The sequence below is a fragment of the Leishmania mexicana genome, chromosome 22 (assembly GCF_000234665.1).
Source record: "Leishmania mexicana MHOM/GT/2001/U1103 complete genome, chromosome 22".
In the NCBI taxonomy this organism is placed as follows: domain Eukaryota; phylum Euglenozoa; class Kinetoplastea; order Trypanosomatida; family Trypanosomatidae; genus Leishmania; species Leishmania mexicana.
In genome coordinates this window covers 147,476-170,999 of record NC_018326.1, presented here as the reverse complement: position 1 = coordinate 170,999, position 23,524 = coordinate 147,476, and the positions used below count along the sequence as shown (strand labels likewise).

The 23,524-nt window shown below is 60.4% G+C and overlaps 5 protein-coding genes across 5 annotated transcripts; all 5 read left to right on the top strand.

Moving 5' to 3' along the window:
* Window positions 1-527: 527 nt before the first annotated feature.
* LMXM_22_0420 (putative 40S ribosomal protein S15) lies at window positions 528-986 on the top strand (the record flags this gene model as incomplete). Its single annotated transcript, XM_003875449.1, has 1 exon — window positions 528-986. The coding sequence occupies one exon, from the start codon at window positions 528-530 to the stop codon at window positions 984-986; it is 459 nt and encodes a 152-aa protein (XP_003875498.1).
* Window positions 987-6,003: 5,017 nt separating this feature from the next.
* LMXM_22_0410 (conserved hypothetical protein) lies at window positions 6,004-9,582 on the top strand (the record flags this gene model as incomplete). The annotated part of the gene is made up of 1 exon (XM_003875448.1): window positions 6,004-9,582. The coding sequence occupies one exon, from the start codon at window positions 6,004-6,006 to the stop codon at window positions 9,580-9,582; it is 3,579 nt and encodes a 1,192-aa protein (XP_003875497.1).
* Window positions 9,583-13,290: 3,708 nt separating this feature from the next.
* LMXM_22_0400 (conserved hypothetical protein) lies at window positions 13,291-15,453 on the top strand (the record flags this gene model as incomplete). Its single annotated transcript, XM_003875447.1, has 1 exon — window positions 13,291-15,453. One exon carries the CDS (start codon window positions 13,291-13,293, stop codon window positions 15,451-15,453), a length of 2,163 nt encoding a protein of 720 aa, XP_003875496.1.
* A 1,710-nt stretch (window positions 15,454-17,163) lies between these two features.
* LMXM_22_0390 (putative DNA primase small subunit) lies at window positions 17,164-18,519 on the top strand (the record flags this gene model as incomplete). The annotated part of the gene is made up of 1 exon (XM_003875446.1): window positions 17,164-18,519. The coding sequence occupies one exon, from the start codon at window positions 17,164-17,166 to the stop codon at window positions 18,517-18,519; it is 1,356 nt and encodes a 451-aa protein (XP_003875495.1).
* A 1,007-nt stretch (window positions 18,520-19,526) lies between these two features.
* LMXM_22_0380 (conserved hypothetical protein) lies at window positions 19,527-23,372 on the top strand (the record flags this gene model as incomplete). The annotated part of the gene is made up of 1 exon (XM_003875445.1): window positions 19,527-23,372. The coding sequence occupies one exon, from the start codon at window positions 19,527-19,529 to the stop codon at window positions 23,370-23,372; it is 3,846 nt and encodes a 1,281-aa protein (XP_003875494.1).
* Window positions 23,373-23,524: the final 152 nt, after the last annotated feature.

Sequence of the window (23,524 nt, the reverse complement as noted above, 5' to 3'; positions counted from 1 at the left end):
ATGTGGGCACTGATTTTGGGCCGTTATGCATGACAACGTATAAAGTGGTGGGCTCCTCTTGCACCGGCCCCTCCCTTCCCCCTCCTACGCCAAACATTTCTCCTGTTGTCCTGCCAGTCCACCAGGTAACGTGCCGCGGCGTCGAGAAACGGTCGCCAGGAACACAGCTCACTCCTCCTGTCAATAGGCGGGCCTTTGCTTTCTGTGTATGTGTGTGTGTGTGTGTGCCTGTGAGGTCTCTCCCGTCCCTCTCTCTCCATCCCTATCACGACGCTGTACTTGATCCCGCCCGCTCGTGCTCTGCCCACGTCGCTCACTGTTTCTTCTTTCTGCTGTTGCTGCCTTCACGCTTTGCCACTGATTCCCGGTAACCCATCGCCTCGCTGTGCGCCCTACGCACGCACACATACACCGACGACGACGCATCAACCTCACTCACCAAAACTATTCTAACCACTGCAACTGTCCGTTGCTGTCTCTACGCTCTCGTGTACCATGCTGCACGGACATCAGTCTGCCCTCTCAAGATGGCGTCCAACATCACGGCTGAGCGCTACGAGCAGCTCAAGAAGGAGCGCACGTTCCACAAGTTCACGTACCGTGGGCTTGAGATCGACCCCCTGCTTGCGCTGAGCGAGGAGGAGTTCAAGGCGCTGGTGCACGCGCGCGCGCGCCGCAACATGAACCGCCACGCGGACCGCCGGCCGCCCGTGCTCCTGAAGCGCCTGCGCGAGGCGAAGAAGCACGTGAAGGTTGGCGAGAAGCCGAAGGCTGTCAAGACGCACCTGCGCGACGTGGTGATCACGCCGGAGATGGTGGGGTCCGTGGTGGCGATCTACAACGGCCACCAGTTCAACGCTGTGGAGATCAAGGGTGAGATGATCGGCCACTACCTTGGCGAGTTCTCGATGAGCTACCGCCCGGTGCTGCACGGTCGCCCTGGTGTGGGTGCCACGCACTCCTCCCGCTTCATCCCGATCAAGTAGGCGCTCTCTGTGTACGTGAACGGGTTATGAAGGGGAGGGCGGCGAGGATGAAGCTTTTGAATGGTCGCGTGAGGGTGAGAACGGTGTGCACGCAGGAAAGCGTCGCTCTCTCTCTTTGTCGGGGAACTCTGCCTTCATCTCTTTCTGCCTTGCCCTCGCCGCCGCCTCTTGCGCTCGTCGCCTTCATCTTCCGTGCGGGGTGAGGGAGTCGCGGGCACGCAGGCGAGAGGCAACAGTCGACCTGCGTGATGGCACGAGTCTCTCTTCAGATGCTCCTGCCCTCCCCCCTTCTCGGTCTGGCCGTTTCCTTTTTCTTTTTCTTTTCTGATTTTCTTGCGTGTTGGGAGGGGGGAGGGGCATTCACCCACCCCCTCGCGCGCAAAACTCCGACGACTACGAAAACAGAACGAAAAAACAACAACGAAGAGCAGCAACAGCAACGTGAGCACGAGCACGAGAGGCGGCGGTGCAGGGACTGGGCCGCCAGGCGTGCAACGGCAGCTACGAGTGTTCGCCGTGCCCCCCCTTCCCCTCCTCAAAACAGACACACACACATGCACACATGCACAGAAAAACAAATTCGCAGTGAGAGGGGCTACATGTTCGTGCCTCCATGTGTGTGTGTGCGCGCGCATGTCTCTTGCCGAATTGCGAGGACGATGCACAGTGCACACCCCACCACCTTACGCGACGCGAAAAGGGAACGCACCCCCACCCCTCATAAACGACGAGTCTCCTGGGAGCGTGGCGTCGAAGCCGCTAATGCTGCTGCCGCTAGTGCTGCTGCTGCTGCCACACGGGAGGGCACATCAACCCTTTCCACGATCACTGTTGTTTCTTCTACTCTCCCTCATCGTCGTCGTCGTTCTTTTCTTGGCTTAAGCGCGCTTGTGTTCCGCTTCGCATATGGCACAACGCGCACGCACACAACCGCTGTTTCTTCTCCCCGGTGGGTGCTAACCCCCCTCCCCATCCCCTACCCGATCCCGTCTTTTCTCCCTTGTCCTCGATGGGGTGCGGGCATGTACGGAGGGGTGATCTGCCGGCAGATTTGCATTGACATCCTCGTTGATTTTCTACGGCCCTATCCTTGCAGAGGTGAAAAGGGTAACGGTGTGCGTGTCTGTACGGCCGCGGGGGCCCTTTCTCTTCTTTTTTCCAGAAAGGGTTGCAGTGCGCGCGTGCCGCCACTCAGTAAGGTGGGGACCGTCAGTGCATGAGAAACTTGTCAGTGGCGTCGTTGCACACAGTACGCAAACGAAAGGTCACCAAGAGCTCACAGACCTCCCTCCACACGCGCGCAGACGCACCGATGTTTGTGTTGGACCGCACACACCCCTCCCATTCCTTTTCGTTTCCCTCTTCCTATCTCTGCTAGAACACCACGAGACTCTGCGCAGCAGCAGCAGCAGCAGCGGCACCAAAAATCCGCGCTTGCGCAGCTCTGACGCTGGCAGAGTGCAGGCATGTGCTGAGGGCAATGGGGGAGAGAGAGCTGGGCAGAGGCATCACACGGGGCCATCACCGGCGCTCACCTCAGAAGCAGGGCAAAAGCAGAAGAAAGGCGTCCGTCGGACACGCGAAACACATCCCACAAGAGCACGCTCTTTTTATTCGCAGCACACACCAGGCTACATGCCACCCAACGACAGGGCGGGCGCCCGCCTACACGGCCCCCTCTTGCCGCTCTTGGTCCTGCGCTCACTCTTACGTTCTCTCTTGAACAGTAGCGACCGCACAGGGCGACGGAAGGAGCGGGGCAGGGGAGGGGTTCCTCCCGTTCGTACAGCAGCCGCCATAACCTCTGTCCTTTTCTTTTTCGAATCGATTACACTCCTCCGCCGCCAGAAGCCTTCCTCAGCTGCCCTTGTCTGTGTGCTTGTGTGCCTGTGTGTGTTGTTCTCGCCGAGGATACACACACACACACACGCGTTCTTCTTACAACTCCACTAAGCTTTGTACATCTGTAACGGGACGCCACGCGTGGAAAGCGGCACCATCGACGCGGAGATGTTGCCCACGAACCCCGTCCTCAGACTCGATGTCACCCATCACTGCTGCGTACTCGAGACTGCCCATTGAGGAGCTCGCGGAGCTTCAGCTGATCCTGCGCGAGTACACACAACCACTCCTCCTGCAAGATCATGAAAGGCGTATTCGAGCAGCACAGCTGACAGCGGCACCACGGCTTGCCACAAGTGACTTCAACGATGATCGGCGGAGGTTTATACGCCCATGTGTAAGACCAGGATGTCCCGGCCGTCATGATTCACGTTTAACCAAGGAGCTATTCGTTGACTCGGGGCACACCCTCCTCAGACGTTACACCCAAGAGCGAGGTCTCGCCTGTCAGCGTCAACTCAAAGGCTGCGGCAGGACCACCGCCCTCAGACGATATCACATCCTCCCAACAGGGCTCAGAGAGGCTCTGCCGCTCAGACTCTGTAAATTTCCTTCGCACCTCACAACATGTGGGGTATGGAAACATGAGCCCTTAGCTCAACCGTACGAACGTGTTTGCTCTGCACCAAAGGGTGTCTCCCAGAAGCTCCTCAAACAACCCTCACTCCGAATTCCGTTTCCTGCAAACTTCCTCCGACACGGTATGCTGATCCTTTCGTGACCGCGCACAACCCCGCCTTCCCGCCGGCGTTGCTGCCGAGGCGGCGGACACGTTGGCGCAGCTCGCGGAGGACAGCACTGCTGATGGCGCCGAGCACGAGCGTGCTTGCGGTGCGTCAAAGGAGTGCGTTGCGCGCGCGTGTGTGTGGGGAGCTGGGTATGCCGTTTATACCTGTGGCAGGCGTATGGAGATGGATGACGGCGAGGGTGGTGGTTCTCCACGGTTTTGTTTTCATGCGGTGCCCGCGGGTGTTCAGCGGCTGTTTGAGGAGGAGGAGGATGTGCACCGCCTTGGTGCGGCGGGAGGAGAAAAGATTAGGAAGGTGGCGGATGTCACATTGTTGCGCCCCAGGCTCCTTGTCGCTGCATGGATGAGGAGCGGAGCTGAACTCCTCTAAGTCCCGTGGGGTTTCTGTGACGGCGTGCTCGTCTCAGCGTGGTATGGGAGAGTGGACGCGCATCAATGTGACGAGCGACGCGCTTCAGCTTTTGATTCGGTCGAATCTGTGAAAAGGGAACCTTTGGCCTCTGAGATGTCTGTCGTGGCGGGGGAGGCCGCCGGCGAGGCAGAGAACAGGTGCTATGCCGGCGGTCGGATGTGGCTCTGTGCCTGGATGGGATCCGGTGATGTGCGGGTGGTGAACACCGGAAACAAATGTTTTTGCTTGATGAGGACGCTCTGGTTGCTTGGACGACTCGGGGGTTCCTCATGGTGCGGTGATCTGTGGCGGAGAACGCTTGCTGTGTGCCGCCTCGGAGAGTGTGCCTGTTGGAGGCAGCGCCATTGAAAAGAGAAGAACGGGAAGGCCACAGCGGACGTGTGGCTCTCGCGTCGACGCTCTCTTCTGCGCGTTGTACGTATTTGCGAGTTACCCTCGCCAACCCTCCTATCGCACTCCCCCCTTTGCCCTACAGCGGAGCACGCGGCGTCTCTGAATGTTTTTTTTTCCGGGACAGGGGGGATTCATTATTCTCATGACTGGAGATGATGATGGGGGCAAAGCTGGGTGACCATGAGCGAGCCTTAGTGCTGTCCCCCTCCCCCTCCCCCAATCATATGACTGTTCTCTCCCTTTCGTTGCTGCTGCACTCTCAATCTATCTTTCCTGCTCTGTGTCTGTTCTTTCTCACTCTTGCCTTCGCCGCACCTTTGTGGTTCTGGTGCGGGGTGTGCCGTGGCTCTTCCCGGTGCTATGCTAAACGGTGCACTTTGGTGGGCACTCTCTCTCTATATGTGCCACGCATAATTGTCATACGACATGCGCAGCTTTCCATTGGCAGTACACTGATTGCCGCTTTCAAAGCGTGGCTCTGTTCGCTTCTCGTGATCTTCAGCAGCTCCCCCGTCCCGGCCTCTCCCTCCCTCCCTCTCGCGAGTGTGGGCATGTGCGGCGACGTTTGCGTATCCCGGCAGTCTTGACGTTGCCTACCTCCTCCTCCTCCTGAGCTGCGCAGTACCTTTTTGTTTATTCGCGCTGCCCATCGTTGGGGAGCGGAGGCGATATTCGAAAGCGTGCGGAACGTGTCCGAGACGAGGCAAGGTCTAGCTGGGCGGTTGTGTGTTCAAGATAGCCTGCCCACGTGAGTCTCGCTGGCGCCTCCTCTTCCTGCACCGCCACCATCGCCTCCGTTACGGTCCTCTTCTCTCCCTCTCAGGCTGTCGCGGCGCGGGCACTGTGCCGCACCCGGCGTTGTGCCCACTCGTGCTTTCGTGTGCTGCGCGGACTTCGGTGGTGGCGTGCTGGACGTCCTCTTGACGTCTCTCTTTCTATATTTGTCTATTTCTTGTCTTGTCGTTTTGGAGTGTAGCGTGTCCGCTCGCTACCTTCTCTGTGAGCGTATTTCTTTGCGTTCGGCTGAGTCTCGTCTCTCAGGCTGTGCGTCGTACAAGGGGGAGCGACGAGTTGTATTCCTGCTGTTTGTGTCTCGGGCATACTTTTCTTCTGCTCCCTCTCTCTGTTCCTCCCTCCCAGTCTTGCTACCCCCCCCCCTCCCCACACCCACCCACCCACACACACACACACACACTGACACCGTGTGCCTTTGCTGCTTCTCGTTGTCTTCGACCTTTACGTTTTTTTGTCTCATCTCTGTTTGTCTGTCTCTCTCCGTCTCTCTGTGTGCGTGAGTGTGTGTATCGGAGGATCGTCCGATTCTGCTGCTACTGCTGCCGCTGCTCACCTCGTGCGAGTGGTGCTCTTGTATAGACGCCTCTGATCGACTGACGTTGCGGCACCTCGGGGTGCAGAGCGCGAGCTCCTCTCTCTCTCCGTCGAAGCACGGGGGACGAAAAAACCCAACAACGAAGGGGGCGCATCGGTGTTGCCGCCATCGCCTCCTTTTGCGTTGTTTTACCCGGGTCATGTTTACTCGATATTTCGGTTACCGTGGTCAGATGCGGCAAAGCGAGGGATGCGCGTTTGTGGCGGGTTACCGGCGTCGCAGAGCATCGATGTCCGCCGTGCCAACCGTGGCACTGCTGTTGCTGCTGCTTGTGGCTGGTAACGCTGCAGCCCGCCGGTGCACAACCGCGGATATCATGTACTACTTCTTGCCGTGTGATAAGCAGACGGGCAAGGTGACCGTCCTGTCGTACCTCAGCAGCGACGCGGATTGCGAGCAGGGGGATCTTGTCGTGCCGCGCCCACGCACCACTGCTTGTTACGGCTGTACAGATGGCTATCACCTGGACCCGGTGTTGCTTGAGTGTGCCCTGTGTCCAGCCGGCACCTACTCCTCATACACGACCCGCTACTCGATCTTTGATCCCTTGCCGGAAGGAATGAGAACGTACTGCAGTCCGGAGCCATGTGCGTCGTGGAGCGCCGTGGAGGATACTTACGGGACGGTCGTCTCCTCGGGTGTGCAGCCGACCGAGGACCGTCCCATGACGCAGTGGGGTACGATCGACGAGTCGGTGGAGTCCACGCTGGAATTCGTGGTTGACGTCACTGAGAGCAGCGGTTCGCTCGAGTTCGATTACTCGATCTCGTCTGAGGAGATGTACGACGGACTCGTGCTGCGCCTAAACAACTCCGTTGTCAGAAACCCGAACATGGAGGTTGGTAGGTACCGATTTTTCGCCACGGGGGTGCACCGCGACTGGTATCACGCCTCCCTACCGCTGTCGCACGGTTCCACCCAGGTTCAGTTTGACTACATGAAGGACAGCACCGGTCCACTCTACGGCGAGGAGCTCACCGGCGTGAATGATCGGGCGCTGTTGCGCAACATTGTCGTCAAAGGCACGCGCAAGAGTGTGGCAGAGATGCATTGCGTCAGGTGTCCACTCGGGCACTGGACGGCCACTGAGGGCACTGGTGGTATTGGCGCATCCCAGTGCGTGCGATGCCCACGGAACACATACCGGGGGGAGGGCGATACGCAGTGTCTCCGGTGCCCACCGGGCACCTCATCGCCAGGGGGCGCTAGCAGGTGCACTCCCATGCGCGCGTGCGGGAGGAGCGACTACCTTGCGCAGTACGGCAGGTGCCGGAGTGACAACACGCGAGTGCGGAGCTGGGTCAAGTACGAGGGCGCAGACTGTGCTGAAGTGGAGGGCAGCAGACCGATGACGACCAGGGTCGAATGCGCGGGATGTCTGCCGGGCATGCGGCGTACAGACAGTCGAGGTCGGGGGGCGTGTGTCGGTTGCCCTGCGGGTGAGTACCTCTTCGGCAATAGGTGCGAAGTGTGTCCATTGGGGACGGCCGCCATACCCAGGCTGGTGTACAGCAGTGGCTTCGACAGCCTCGGCGGTGATGTGAAGGCCCTGCCAGGGACCTCGATGTCGCGCATATACTGCACAGGCTCTGCGAGCCGCTGCCAAACGGAGGAGGGGAGAGGCTTTGAGCTTGTGGCGCTTCCGTTCGCGGATGAGGACAATACGCTGATCGGCATTCGACAAGAACACTTTGCCGGCTCGACCTACTCGCTGGCCACCCTCAACTACACCTTCAATGCCGAGGAAGACGGCTGGGTGAACATCACCTTCGCGTATGTCGACGCTGAGGGCAAGTACGTGCAACGGCTGGATTGGCGGACGACCTTGAACGTGCGGGTCATCGTGAACGACGGCGCCGAATATGTGGTCCGAAGTGTTGCGACTCACACACGGGGTCTTAACTCGGTGTGGTACTCTGTTCTTGTGCCGTATTTCGTCGATTCGGCGCTTCCTGCCAGCGGCTCCGGCTCGAAGCTGCGAGGCCTGCAGCACCGCCTAAACTGGGTCGTTGAGGAGCTCGCCGACACATCAAACCCGATCTCAGTCGTGATCGTGGGCCTGGAAGTGTTTGGCGATGTATCCGGCGGCGTGCAGGCGTGTCAACCCTGCCGAGCCGGGTTCAGCTGCCCATCACGCGCGGCGAAGATGACTCCATGCCCACCTGGCACCGTGCAACCCGCCGTGCGAGCGCACCGGTGCGTGGGGTGCACCGGCAACACCTACGCTCCCGGATACGGCTTCACGACATGCCTTCAGTGCCCGAGCAGCGCGACGGTGAACGCAGACCACACGGGCTGCAGCTCCACTTGCGTGTTCGAAAGAAACGGCATGATATACAACTTCAGCGATCTGCGAGGCGTCGTCTTGAATACAACGACGCCGTTCATGCCGATACTGAACACGTCCATGTCGAACATGACGGTCGAGGAGGCAGACAAGGCCAATATACCCCGCTTCTACTACTCTCCATGCGACCCGCTCCCGGTTCCAGATGCCTGGACCATTTCCGAGAGCGACGCTGCCTTCGCCCCGGTCACGCGCGATGGGCTGTGCGTGCCTTCAGAGCGCGTCCGCAACAGCTCCTCTAGCGCGTACGTGTGTCAGCGAACTTCAGCCACCAACGGGCACCACTTTGGTGACGCCGTTGGGCACATGGACGTCGGTCGGCATCTCTACCAGGTGACGCAGTTAGGTAGCCCATACACCTTCTACGGCGTCGATACCTCCATGAGCGACTGGGTCTACGACCTACGGACCAACTACATGGCGTTTATCGAACTGGAATGCAGCACGAACGCCGGTGAGCCAAAGTTCGGCACACTGCAGTACATCAGCGAGGGCGATGAGGCCCTGATCCTTCGGTGGCGCTCTTCCTACGCGTGCCCCCTCTGCACAAACGAAAGCTATGAAAAAGTGGAGACGAGCTGCGATGATCCTGGCGTAACGACGCGGCGGGTGTACTACACCTTACGCTGGGATAGTATCCACTGCCTCGGCGGCTACGTGCCGCCAGACCCGATTATTGTGAAGTGCACCGAGTGCACCCTCGACTCCTACACCGTGCGCTGGCTGGAGTGCAACTCATCTACACGCACACAGGAGGGTGTCTATGTACTTCTACCCGACCGCGCGAACTGCACACCAGGTGCCTCGCCGCTGCCCCCTGTGAAGCCGCGTCCTTGCAATCCATCCGGCGGTGCCTCTGGCAGGGGTACCTCTCGCAGAACGGTGGTGGTGCTCCTCGTGATTCTCGGGCTCGTTCTAGGTGGATTGGCAGTGATGACGGTGTTCTACCGTCGTCTGCGGGAGCGTGTCGCACGCGCGGCACGTGGAGAAGGAGCGGAGCTGGACGCCTACGGCGGCATCTTGGACGACTCAGATGATCATGACGACGGAGGCGACCCTTCGGAGCCGTCATCGTTGGAGCGCGACCGTACGGCAGCGACAGTGCAGCAACTATGGGGCGTGGTGGTAAGCATGGGCCAGCACATTCGCGACGCTGTCTCGCGCAACGACGCCAGAAGCGTTGGAGCTACTGCCCGTGCGTCTGCGGACGCTCGCAACAACTGGAACGGGTACGACTTCGCCGCCGCTTCGGATGGCGGTAGCAGCGAGAGCGTCGGCGGCAGTGGCAGTGGCAGCGGCAATGGCAGCGGCAACGGCAGCGGCAGTGCGGATCGTGAGGGCCATGCACAGACTGTCTTTTCTCTCGCCGCCACTGACGACGATCTCTTACCGGGACTTCGCTAGTTTTTGCTCTGACGCTGTGCCCTGCGCCCCATCTCCATCCCCCGTCCTGGCGGCACTCGGTGGCCCCCCACCCCACCCGCTTTCTTGGCTCGTTTTCGTGCTGTGCGTGTGCTCTCCCGTGCTCTGGTCTTTTGGCGTGTTGTACCGGGAGCTTCTCGTCACATCGCTCTATCTCCGTCTTCTCTGTTTTTTGTTTTTCTGTTTTGTGCTTGCATGCACTGCTGCACCCGCCGTCGGCCCGCACGTCTGACGGTGGTGCTCGCGTCATCGACTTTGTATCTTCCGGTGCCCGTCTTTGTGTGTTTCTTATTTTTGTTATTGGGGAGGGGAGGGGAGGGGAGGGGTGCGCGTGCACGTGCACGGTTCTCTCGCATGCCGAGCGCATCGGTGCTCATCTGCGTCCTTTCGCTTCTTCCTTCTCTCCGCCGTTCCATCACCGTTCCGCACAGGCCACACTGCATCGCCTCCGAGACAGCGCTCGTATCGCTGCACGGTAGCCACGCGGCTGCTCTTGTATTTTTCTCCTCTCACGCTGCTGCGCATCATCAGTGGCACAGCATCCATCGCTTCATGAGTTCGGCGCCGGTGAGGGCCTCGAGACTTCTCATTTCTTCGTGAAGGGTTCTCGGTGGCCTTCATGACGGGAAGCTGGCGCACCTCGGCGTGTGGTATCACAGGGCCCAGTGCACCCTACCTCTCCCCACCTATACCCTGCCAATGCTGCACCGCTGCTGGCGGTGACAGGGTCCCGGTTACTAGGACGTGGGGCGGTGAGAGCGATGCATCGCTGCGGATGCCGGCGGCCAGGTCCTGGATGGCGTTGCGTCGGAGCGGGCTGCGGCAGTGAGCACGTTTGCATGACCCATACGATGGTGGCGAGGTGTCAGCGTGGCTCGCGCGCATCCGCGCCCCCACCCCCCTCCGGCCCTCACACTGCCTACGGGTGCGGTGGGCCTGGGAGCCACCGTGAGGGCGATGCACAACCCGACGACCGGCATGGTGGGGTGTGTGGGGTGGGGGGCGGCTGTGAGGCGACCTGCGTGGCGGCGGGTGGTGTGTGTGGGGCTTTGAGACAGAGGCCATGCTCTCCGATGACTGGGTTGGCGCATTGCTGTGGCGCGTGTCTAGCGCTGCGACGCACCACGCGGATGGGTGGTTGTGGCGGGCGAGGGGGGGATAGAGAGCAGTTTGACTCGTGCTGTGTGGCAGAGACAGTATACGTTTTGAAACAGCGCTGAATCTAGAGTTAGTGGACGAAGGGGTGACGGTGACCGCCGGCTGTCCTCGCAATGGCGTATGTGCCCTTGTGCGCGACTGGCGAGGCCGTCAGAGACCTCCCCGATAAACTGCTCTCGCGGAAGTCCTGGCGGGTCTTTTCTTCTTGGTGTTCAAACGTCAATAACATGCTCATCATAGTTTGTGTTTTACTGTGCTACGATTTCTGTTTTCTGGTCTCCATGATATCTATATCTTTATCTCTCTATATTTTGATGCTGACTACCATTGCTTGTTCGCCTGCGTGCGTGCGTGTGTGTGGTCCAGAAGTCAGCTCCGCTCTACCTTTCACCCTTCTACCCCCCTTCCCCCTTCTCTTCTTTCTTAGTGTGTCCACGACGTTGGTGAGAGATGCGGCATGGATGGCAGGGCAGACCTCTCGCACCTCGTCCGTGGCCTGATCGGTCAAACCGAACGCCTAAAAAGAAAAGCATACCTGTGAGCGCTTGACGTCGGGAACGATGAGTGAGGAGACACCGAGTCCGTGGGGCGGCGTGTGTGTGTATGTCGCTGACGGTATAGAGGCGGCGTCGAGGCAGACACGCAGTCTCGCTGCAGCGTGAAGGGGGCGGGGGAGGACTCGCCTCCGAGCACGCTATTTTCCTCCTCTGCGGCTCCTTCTTTTTCCTTTGCTCCTTCGACTTCTCCTGCCCCGCCCCGCCTCCTCCACACACAAAACGGAAAATACATTTTTTTTCTTGCGGTCGATCGGCTTATTTATTTCAGCTTCTTCTTCCCATGTGTTGTCTGCGCGCCAGCAAAAAGACGATACGCGCCGTCAGCGCCTGGTCTGCGGCACGGGTGGACGGGGGAGAGGGGGGGGGAGAGCGTCTTGCTTTTTTTTGTTCTTTTTCACGTGTTCGAACCCACCGTGAAGCACACAGCTACATGCAGAAAAATATTTGTTTAGGCGTGTGTGTGTGTGTGCAGCTATATATATATATATCGATGGGCGTATGGGGTTGTGATCTTGTGTCTGTCGTACAGGTTTCCCTCACTGTTGTTTGTTGTTCTGCCCTCCCTCCTGGGGTTCTCTCCGTCGTGTGCGTCTTTTTCGCCTCCCCTTTTCTTTTTTAGGGAGTGGGGTTCCTACAGATAACACACGCACACACAGGCACAGACACACTTCCTCCTCCCTTGGTGGAGACACACACCCAGCACTACGTACTCCTTTCGATTTGCCTCGTCGACGCGTCTGCGATGACAGGGTTGTTCGCTTTTTCATTTATTGCCTTGTTAGGGGGAGGAGTCACCGCAAGCGTCACTGTGTCTGCCTTGGACGCAATCCTCGCTTTCCTCGAGCACAGTCTTCTGTCGCGAAACAAAAAAATGCCGGGGTCTGGCCACTAACATGCGACCTCGAAAAAGGCCACTGATGCCCCTCCCCTTCCCTTCCGCTTCCTCATCCCAATATTGCAACGTAGCACGAGCGAGCGGGGGGGGGGAGATGATGATAAAGCGGAGAAGTGCGTTATTGTGTGTCCGTCTGCTTTACAGCAAAGTCTTTTGCATGCATCGTTACCCCCGTTGATCTGTCGGCTGTAGGTGGGCCAGCGGTGGTGGTCGTGGTGGGCTCGAGGCAGTGGTGCCACCGGCAAAAAAAAGAAGAAAGTCAAGCGGGAGGGGGAATGAACGGAATGTTTAGGTGCGCGAGGGAGCGAGTCGCTGGACGACACACAACCATCAGGGAGTGCGCGCCTCTTCGGTCCCCTCGTCGTCACGCTTACCAGAGGTGCAATAAGCGAAACCAAACCGAAGAAGGACGTCAACCGTGTTCTACGTAAACGAAAACATTGGTGGTGAGATGCTTTTCTCTGGTATATATCAAATCTACGGAATACGTACGTGCGACGCGCAGGCGCACCGGCGTTCATGCATCGAGACAGAACGCAATCTTTTCTTTGTCGTGTTATGATAGACACGAGTGTGACGCTCCTTTCGTGGAGACAGCGGTGCTGCAGATTCGTTTTGGGGCGATGTGTATCGACGTGACAGGAAATTAGAGGCGGCTGTTACTCATTCATGGTGGGGGGCCGCTTTTTTTCCGCAGAGTCTCTCGCATCACCTCTCGCTTTCTTCACTACCCTCAGCGCTTTCTGTCTCTCACTGCTTGCTCTGTGCTCTGCACTCTACAGGCATGGCTGGATGTGCCCGTGCATCGTTGTCCCCTCTACCGCATCACCTGACCATCCTGTGTATTCCTCTTTCCTCGTATAGCAACGGCGCACACATCGCCTGACCCCCTCCCCTCTCCCCCCTCCCCCAGGGGGCACACCGACTCCACACCCTCACCCGTCTTGTTGAGCTTCCTCTCGTTTGGTGCCCTCCCTCCCCCCGCTGACCTCCCTCCATTAATATACATATGTATGTAGATGGAGGGAACCTCCGAGCAACGATATCTTGAGACTCTTTCAGACCCCGCACGCACCTGGGATGCCCACGCTGAGCAGCCTCACGGTGGCGGAGCAGGTCGCCGCGCTGCCGCCTCTGTCGCAACTTCTGGGTATCGACCCACCAGAGGCGGCCAACCGCAAGAGCAAAGACCCTGGGAAGGGACCAGAATGGCTGGTGTCGACTCGCACTGGTATTTCTTGTGCCACGAAAACCTCGTCCCCCAAAAAACTGTCTGCGGTCACTCCTCAGCGTTCGCCTTTACAGGTACCGGCAGTCGCGATCCCAACCATCACCTCGCTTGCGGCTGTGGCGCATCTTGAGGCGCCCGTGTGTTCATCCAGCGCGCGCAAGGCAGAAGAGCTGCAAGCGGCGCCGTCCACACCGTTGACAGATGAATGCGTCGGCGGCTTGTGCGAGTGGCGCCGCGTCCGGCAGTCACTGCAGCTACCGATCGCGTACCGCGCCGAGGAGGATATTCACCTTTCGCTGCGCCTGCTGCGCTCCCTCTCCCTATTCGCACCTCTGCTGGACGACGATTTGCTGACGCTGGCCGAGACAATGGCGGTGATGGAGGTGACGGGCGCAGGCAGGGTGCTCCTGCGCAAAGGTGCCGCTGGTCATGCGGCTTACTTGTCAAGTAGCACGGGTGCCGCCGCTGAGGCGATCGCAAAGACGCATGCGGATAGGCCGCCGCTGTCGCTGGAGGCGTTGCTGTTACCGCCGTTGCAGGATGAGGAGGACGAGCAGGAGGGGTCGCCGCGAGTTTGTATGATGCCGGCAGCGCAACTCTTTCAGTGTTTCAGGGAGCAAATGGGCCGCGGCGAGCCACCGTCGCTGCCATCGGAGTGCACAGAAAGAGTGGTTGGCTCTAACATGGACGGCACACTGCCGCCGATCGCGGTGAAGACGACGACAATGCGCAGCACCCAAAGCTCGCAGGGGCAGTCTCCGGGAGGGTTGACGAAAGCACCTGCCACTGGCATCACTACGGCGCCGCTCTTCTTCCCGGAGGACGACACGCTCAACGGCGACGGAGCCTTTGCTTTAGTGCTTCTGGGCGGACACTGCCATCTCGAGTGGCCTCGTGAGCGCGATCTGATGGAGGATGCGGTGAAGACATCGTTGTGGCAGAGCTACGAGCTTCAGCCGGGCGATGCCATGGGATATGCTCTGATCTGGGGTGCCTTGCCACCTGAGGCGCAGTACGTGACGTCCGAGACGAGTACGCTGCTGATAGTGAGTTCCGAGGGGCGACCACCCGAGGTGGCAGCGCGCTTGCGGCGCGTGTGCCGCCGCGCCAACGAGGCGGTGCTCCGCGCGCAGCGGCGATTTCTCGCGCACGAGCTGCGCGTTCGTCTCTTCGACCCTGACGTCACCACCGGCACTGGTGTGGATGACGCGCGGGAGGAGCAGGGGCCGCAAGGTGGTGTAGCTGCTACGGTGGCGGAGGCCGCCGTCCCGTCTATCGCGTTACTTCTCGATAAAGCGGCGCGGAACTTGATTCCCATTCGCGTCCCCACGCAGACGGTCTTGTTTCGCGAAGGTCTCACCCCAGTGACGGAGTGTGCCATCTACTTTATTCTCGACGGTGGCCTCGTCGTTGTCCGCCGCATCTGGTCGCAGGACCAACAAAGACTTTTATCCGAGCAGATGCAACTCGTGCGCGCCTTGACGCCCGCCACGGGCATCTGCCCACCAATGTCGCCGCTGCCGGCGACGGACAGCATGGAGGTGGCGCAGCTGCGGCGCGGTGACTACTGTGGCGATCTGGCCTACCTCAACGAGGACCCCGACCACGTAGCCTCGATGGACGCCGAATGGACGGCAACGTACTGGCAGAGCATGCTGGCTCAGCCTACTCTCCGTTCTAGCCAAGCTGGCAGATGTGGCGACACGGGCGGACAGTTTTCTCGTGGTGTGACCGATTATGCTTGTGGTCGTGCCGCTAAGAGCTCCCTCTTCAGACGTCACAAGGCCACTGTGGTTGCCCAGCAAGCGTCGTCGCTCTATGTACTGCTTCCGCGTGCCGCGGACGAAGCGTTGGTCGGTGTGGTGGAGCAACGCATGCGCGACCACGTTCACCACGATTACGCCGGCTACCGACAAATCTTTGCCGAGTACGAGAAGCTGTACAAATGGGCGCTCTACAAGGAGCGCGTGTTATACGACGTCTCACAGAAGGCCCCGGTGAACTTCCGTTAGCGGGCGCGGCGGAAGGACGAGGGAGCGGGCCGGCGTTGAGGGGCGGGGGCACGCGTGCTGCTCACCGTCCCTTTTTCTTTTGCGTCACTCTTCACCACGCTAGCCGGCACGCGCAGATCTGCACACCGAAAGAGGATGTGCGCGTCCGTGTCTGGGCGCCTCCCATGGTCCTTGCCTCGCGTCTCCTCCCTCGGAGAGGAGTGTGTGTGTGTGGGGGGGGGGGGGCGGCGCGCTCACTTTACCGCTGCGCATCTCTTGTCCTCCTTGAAGAACTTGGCCTCTGCCGTGACACCGATGTACGTTACTTTCTTTCTCTGCTCCTTTTCTTACCCCCTCTGTGTGTACGCCCGTCGTGTCCACCGCGAATGGACAGCGCGACGCTCGCGCATGCGGAGAGCACCTCTGCGCTGCGTTCACTCTCGCTCTCGAGCTCGCTGTCCTCCTCCTCCCCTTTTGTTTTCTCTCGCGCCTGCTGCTGTTTGTGGTGCGCCTTGCCGAGTCGTGTGTATGTGTGTGGTGGGAGGGAGAGGGGAGAGAGGGCTGGGGGAGGGGGCTACGCCGAGTCGTCGCATCCCTTTAGTATTTTGATGTGTGGTGCTGGTGATGGTGGTAAGAGAGGGAGGGAGTTGTTGTCTTGTCAGCTTATGTGGAGCTGGTTACGGTCCCTCGCGCGTATCCCTCCGCCGTCCCCCCATCGTGACTTCCGCGGTACTTGATGGACATTTGCATGGAAGAAACACAGACGCCAACAGAGACCGAGACACACATGTGCCGCTGCTGCAGGGGGACGGACTCCCGTGCTTCCTTGCCCTCCTCCTTGGTTTTGCCTTCGCCGGCATATTATGCATGTGTGCCGGCTCCAATCATGTACGCCCCCCCCCCCCCCCGGCGGGGAGGAAGGTGGGGGACGGCTCAGTTCGGCAGAGCACATCACCAGCACCGAGGCCCGTCAGTGCGTATGAGAGTGTGCGCAGATTCTATCACTTGTCTGCACTTTTCCATCCTTTCTATCTTTTTTTTCCACTGACGAATGCTTTCGGCGGGGGGTGGGGTGGGTGGGGGACTCCGCCACATGGGCTCGACTGCGTTGCGCGCGTGCATGCGTGTTTCTGTTTGGTGGCCCTTGCCTGTTGCGAGGACTCGCGGCGATCTGCGCGCGCGCACGACAGTGGGGGCCTCTCAGATCCGCAACGTGGAGTTGCAAACCTCAAACCGAAAAGGAAAAAAACACGCGGCCGGCAACACAGCGCGAGCGACAGAAAACGCAACCGACGGCATACAGGGGTCGACGGACGTGCAAAGATATCAACAAGAAGGCTGCGGCGCGCTCGGCGACGAACATTCGTTGTCGGTGGCTTCGCTGCGTGTCACATGCGCTCGCAAGTGTGGGGCCCCGACTCTTTTTGGACTCAGCTCAGCGAGCTTGCTTGCTCGCAGGATCACCCCACAGGCCAAGCATAGACTACGTAGTGGACACAGATACGTACATAGAAACACATACATATACAGGCTCACACGCGTAGAAGGCATCTTGCCGTCAATCACAGCCATCACCACCGCCATCGGCCTGCTTACCGTGCTCTTACCTCCCTTTCCTATTTTTTTTGTTGTTCGTGCGCGTGTCTCTGTCTGTGCGCGTGTGTGTGCATCTCGGGCGTTCGTGTGTGTGTGTGCGGGTGGGTGTGCAGGCGCTCTCCTTTCGCTGCCGCCATGCAGGTCATCAATGAAAACTCGCTGCGCGAGTTTTATGCGCACGTGTATCCCGTAGAGCTCATCACCCAATGGTTATCGTACCGGGTCAGCCAGCCACGTCGTTCTGCGGGCTCCTCCGTGGCTGCGGTGAAAGGTGAGCCGACGGCGGTGTCCGGAGAGGACAGTAAGGACGGGGCACGCCATGCGCTCGGCATAAAGGCGGAGCCATGCGATGCAATGGGAGCTGCCTCAGGCGCCGACGATGAGGACAAGGAGTGGCTGGATGGGAAGGGGGCTGCTGCCGCGGAGGGCTATCTTGCGCGCCGCGAGTTCTGCTTCACCCTCATGGGCGAGATCTTCACCCGTTTCCGGAGCTACAGAAGTGCCGAGGAGCTGCGCGCCGAGCTGGTGCGCTGTTTTCCAGAGAAAATCGACGTTGGGGCCGTGTACAACATTCGGCCAAACCAGAAGCAAGGGCTCGCGAACGTCTTTCCGGTGGAGCGGGAGCTCGTGTTCGACATCGACATGTCAGACTACGACAATGTGCGGTCCTGTTGCTCCGGCAAGAACATCTGTTCCTACTGCTGGGCGTGGATGTCGTGCGCGGCGCACGTGCTGCACACGGTGCTGCGCGACGACTTTGGCTTCAAGTACATCCTGCCCGTGTTCTCGGGTCGCCGCGGTATTCACTTGTGGGTGTGTGACCGGCGTGCCAGGCTCATGACAAACGATGAGCGAGCGGCGCTGGTCGGGTACTTGACCGTCGTGGCACCCAAGACACTCCGCAGCACCGTTGTGGCGGACCTGGCGAACCACCGCCTCATCCACCCAACAATCCGCCACGTGTTGCGCACACAGCTCGACCGCGCCTTCACTGCGCTTTTCGTAGCGTCCTCGAGCGACAACCCCAATAACATTCAGCATCATCCCAAGGCTGCTTATATCGTGCATGACGCTACATCGGCTGTCCTGAAGCTCGGCCGTCGCGACACCTTGAACCGGTTCCAGCAGCACGTGCACTTCCAGCAAGGCAACGTGCTGGACTGGCCAACGTACCTGCACGCCCTCGGCTCGGAACAGGAGGCCACCGATATTTTGCACGCCGTGCAGCTTCTTCTCATGTATCCGCGCCTGGACGAGCACGTAAGTACGCGGCGTGATCACCTGCTGAAGCTTCCGTTTTGCGTGCATCCCGGCACGGCCTCCTTGTGCTGCCCACTCGAGTGGGAAGAGGTGGATGGGTTCAACCCAACAGAGGACGCGCCGAAGCTGCAGGAAATTCTACTGAGCCGCAGCCTGGATGTGCGCTGGACGCGGCCGCTAGAGCGCATGCTGAAGGACATGCGCACAGACGAGCACGAGAGCTCCTCGTGAGGGCCTTGGCTAGCGCACGTGCAGCTACGCACGTTGGGCATCCCTCTGCGGGCGCGTGCACGCCGTTGGTTGGCGCAGCTTCACACGGTGAGAGGGTTTTTTTCCCGTTTACCGGCTTTCTGTTTTTTTGGGGGGGGGGAGGGTGCTGAGTTGTGCGGCTGTATATGTCGACGACAAGCTTGCCTCGCCTTCTCCTCTATGCACGGAAAGGAGGATCTCTGTGGCGCGGTAAGCGAGGGCTGCATCTGTGTCCGGTGAGCGCTTGCATGTATGTTGATGCGCGCAGGCCGGCTCCTTAACTCCGGTGTTGACCTCCCCCACCCCTCCTCTCCTCCTCTCCTCCTCTTCCCCCGTCATCTCCCGCTTCTCTCTCGATGGATAAGGTGTCGTCTCTCGGCAACTCGTTGCTGGCCCCGTCGTGGCGTTTTGTGTTGTTGTGTTGTTGTCTCTGTGCGTGTGTGTGTAAGAGGAGGGGGGATGGCCGATGGCGCGTTCCCTCACCGCACCTCGTCTCTCGTTGACCTGTGCGTGGTGCGCTACTCCCTTGCCCCCTCCCTCTCTCGTGTGTGTCCCGGTGACTCTCCTCCCTCCTCTACGCGATCCCAGTCGCTCTTACACTTCAGAGGAGCGCTGGACATGTGCCGCGCAAGACGGAAAAAACAACAACAACAGCAAGTATCAGTGACCGAACAAGACGCCATTATGCCGTCCCTCGATCCCTCTCTCTCTGATCGGTGCGCGCGCTGAGCATTCTCGCCCATAGGCTGGCGTGGGGCTCTTCCCTTCCCCTTGGCTCTCTTCCACCGCTGCGCACCTCTCCTGTCTCTCTCTGTCGCCCTCCTGTCCTCGCCTCTCCTCGACGGTCGTCGAGTTGCTCGCTCGCCCTCGCGTGTCGCGGGCGTCGTGCATGCTGCAGCTCTTTTTATGTGCGTCGGCGTTTCCAGTCGTTGCTCGTCTGCCCTCCTCCGCTGTGTGGTCCTCCGAAACGGCAGCAACGGAACACAAAGATGTTCTTCGCGCCACCCACAAAGGTGCCACGGACGCAGCGGCTGACGATGACGAGCAGCCCAACCGCGCCGTACTTCTACAAGCGCGCAACCGAGGCGGACAGCGGACTCCCCGAGGCATCGCCGACCTCTCTCGATGGCGCGGTGCTCTTCGATGCCACGAGTGGATGCAGGATGCCGGCTTCGAGATTTCTCTCCGGTGCCGGCACGCACATGTGCTGGCTGGTGGACGAAAACACGAAGCTGCTGCGTCTCTGGAACGTGAGCGGGCCAGGGTGGCAGGCGGCGGCGCCACGGCTTGCAGAGATACCGTACTTTGCAGCCGCCAAGGAGGGACTGCCGCTGTTTGTGAGTGAGATGGGTGGCGAGGAGGAGTCGCTTGCGTTTTGCAGCGAGCGCGGTGCCATCTCTAGTCTAGACCACAGCATCGAGGTTCAGATGATTGACGACGACGACGCTGGCATGACAGCGTCGAGTTTTGTCTGCTCGCGGCGCTGGGTCAATGCAGAAGCGGTGATTGTGACGGTGCTGGGGACGACGGCTGGGGTGCTTGTCGTGGATCTCAAGTACGACGGCGCCCACACGACACTGAAGTTCGATCGGCGCGACCCGGCGTCCTTTCGGTGGGCGCGCGGAGGGCACAACAACCTGCCCCCACGCAGCAGCGGCGGCGACGCGGAGACGCGCGCGGACACCCTGCTTACTGATTGTGCAGAGAATGAGAGTCAGCGGCGGCTGTCGAACGAGCACTCGGGCACAGGGCGCCCTGTCGCTTCTCCAAACACTTCGAGCTGGTTGTGGAACTCACTCAAGTGCTTGGTCACCGGCGGTAACAGCCCGAGCGGCGATCGAGAGGATGACCGGGCAGACACTGGCAGTCCCGCAAGTGCGTCGCCTGTGTGGCCACTTTCGGCCGCTGGCAACGGCCGGCGTCGTGAGAGCCCACTTGCCTTTACACACGTGCAGCTGCGCTGCCACTACCCTGATCAGGTAGTGGCGATCAGCGCTTCAGGTGAGGTCTTCCTGCTCGATTTCGGCCCGGTGCCACCGGCGGTGGCAGGGGCAGGACCGCGGCCACGCATTTCTATCAAGTGGGCTACGTCGCTCCCAGCGTCGCTGGGGCGCAGAGGTCAGGTCTTTTCCTGCACGGAAAGCCAGGACAAGGTGTTGGTTCTCTACTACGTTCACAGCAGCTCGGCGCACCCACTCCCAGCGCTGTGGCTTGTGACACTGGATGCCTCACTCGGAAAGGTTGTGAATTATGTGGTGCTGAACGCCGTCGCGGACGTCGTCAGCGCCGCCGCGCGCCTGCCGCCCCACCACATCAAGCTCTTCTCTTGTGACGACCACCGCGAGGTCCTCATTAGCGTCGGGGCGTACGTGCTGCGCGTGAACAACCAGGTTGGGGTGCGGCAGCCATGCTCGAGCGAGGACACCGTCTGCTTCGCCGACCTTGAGCAGCCCGTGGCATCGCTGTTGCGGGAGGACGGGAGCCTCGTCACCCTCGACGCTCGCGGTCCACACCTAACTGTGAGAGACGTCCTGGCGGGCCGCATGACGTACGCTGCCGGTAGCGACGGTCCCAGACGTGGGTACAACGGCGACAGCTCCGGCGAGGCAGAGTTGAAGAGCATCCTCGATGCAGTCCGCACCGACTCCAAGCTTTCCTTGGACAGTGCGATCCTTTACGCGAGTGAGTCGCTCTCGTCCTCGCCGGACGTGCAGCACCAGTGGCGCGACGGGAGCGGCACTGGCACTGGTAACTGGGCCCGTCGAAACCTAAACGCTGAGGATGAGAACATTGTACTGCGCGTCACGCGCCAGCTCACGTTCCAGCAGCAGGCGCACCGCTCCTTCGTTATGGCCGTCCTGCGCCACGAGCAGGTGCGCATGCAGCTTTCGCATGCGACTATGGCGCAGCTGTTATCGGTGCAAGAGGCGCTCGTGTCCTTGTGTGCGCTACGCAGCATGCAGAATGTCGGGCTGCAGGCGGATCACTCTTTGGGCTCCAGCGAAGATGGTGTGACACAGCGGGTTCTACCTCCCTTCAGCGCCATGCTCGAGACGCCGCCAAGCGGCGGTGGTGCGTACCTGCTGCAGCGCCGTCCCTCTCGTCATAACAACACCCAGGGCAGTGTTAACGACGCGTCGAGCGCACCGGCGGCTCCGCGGCTGGTGAAGAGCGGGGAGCAGATGGCGCGTTGCCAGCAGATCATGCGGCGCGCCATTGTTGCAGTGGCGGAGGCCGTCCGGGCGGAGCAGAAGGCGGCACCGAGCGGTGTCTCCACCCGTCTCGAAGGCAGCGTGGAAGGGTTCACAGCCGCTGAGATTTGCTTTGCGAACCCGTTGAACCTCGTGCGACTGCTCCACTTTGTTACCGTGTACATGTCCGAGGTGCGGCAGACCGTCTCGCTGCCTCTGGAAGAAAAGTTCGCCGAGTTCTATGCGGCGGGCTGCATCTACGTGGTGGTTGCGCAGACCATTGTAGAATTGCGTGAGGACCTGAGGAAGGTGTACGACATTCCGGAGAGCGTCCTGGCGTGCATGTGGACCGCCTCTAGCGATCCCGTGAGCGGTGTTGCGCTGTGCGTCTCACAGGTGTGTATGCAGCTTTCGAACACTCTGGCAGACGCCTGCGATGTAGCGTCAGGCGCCATTAATAACAGCAGTGGCGGCCACGCCAGCACCGGCGACGGCGACGGGGCAGCGCGTGCGGCAAGCGGAGCCGCGTTCGCCTCCCTCACGCTGCACCAAAAGTGTGACATGCTGGACGTTATCGCGTACCTGCTGTACTTTTCTCTGGCCAACAGCCTTCACCAAGACAACCGTTTTGTCACCTCAGCCGTGACGAACACCCTCCTCCGCGAGCCGTTCCTCACTGGGCCGGTCGGCTACCCGTACGGTGCCCCCACCGCGTCTCGCAGCTGCGCGGAAATCGGGCGCCGCGTTCTGGGCGTGTGCGAGACGCTGGCGCTGCGCTTCGACGCAATGCCGGTCCTCATGATTTTTGCGCTTTCCACGCCGGTGGACGACCCCGTGAGTTGCCCGGAGCAGTACGAGCGACTCCAGTGCTACTGCCAGCAGAACACCCTTGTCCTCGACGCTGCGCTTCAAACGCTCTGGGAGCAGCGCCGTGAGTGGGAGCTGCTGAGTCTGCCGGCGGTCCTGCCTGGCTGTTCTGACGCGCGCACTCGGCGGAACAGCTTCCTGGAAGCGCAAGCACCGCACTTGCTGTGGCTCGCCGATCCAGGTCGCTATGACGCCCTAACCGCTGAGGGACAGGCCAGCCCACCCTACATCCGGTACGGGGAGGACCAGCTTCGACACCGCAGCCGGTGCAATGCGATGGCGCGCCTGGCATGGGTGGCGACCGGGGCGACACCGTCGAGCCGCTTCAACGATGTGGAGCTGTCAGAGTCGATTGTGGCGGCGCAGCAGGAGTTCCTCGCACCTGAGTGCAACAACGTCACGCTCGGGCCACAAGCGGCGGTGCAGCGACTGTTGGAGATGGAAGACTGTGTGGGGGCGTGGGTGCAGGCGGCCGTGATTGCCAGCCACACGATGAAGCCAACCAGCGAGGACTTGCTGGTGCAGGTGCTGCGGCGCTGCCGTGCCAAGGATGGTGGACCACGCCTAAAGAAGATCTTCGCAAACAGTGTTAGCGAGTTAGAGACGGACGCAAGCTTGCGCCAGACAGCGCTGGGCCAGGTGATGGTCGCATGCGCCAAGCTTCAGGACGCCGAAACGCTGCGCCGCGTGACTGAGACGCTGCTGACTGCTGAGGAGCTCTCACTCCTCTCCTCGTGGCTGGCGTATCTTTGGACGGCAAGTCACGAAAGGGCTTAGTGCAGGTTTCATGACGAACGGGAGCCCATCCATGCGAAGGACTTCGCCAGCCCGAAGAAAATGAAAAGGAAATCAGACGTGTGTGCGCGGTAATGGCGGAGCGCCTGCACCATCCGTTGCCTTACGCCGGCGTGTGTGTGTGTGTCGTCGTC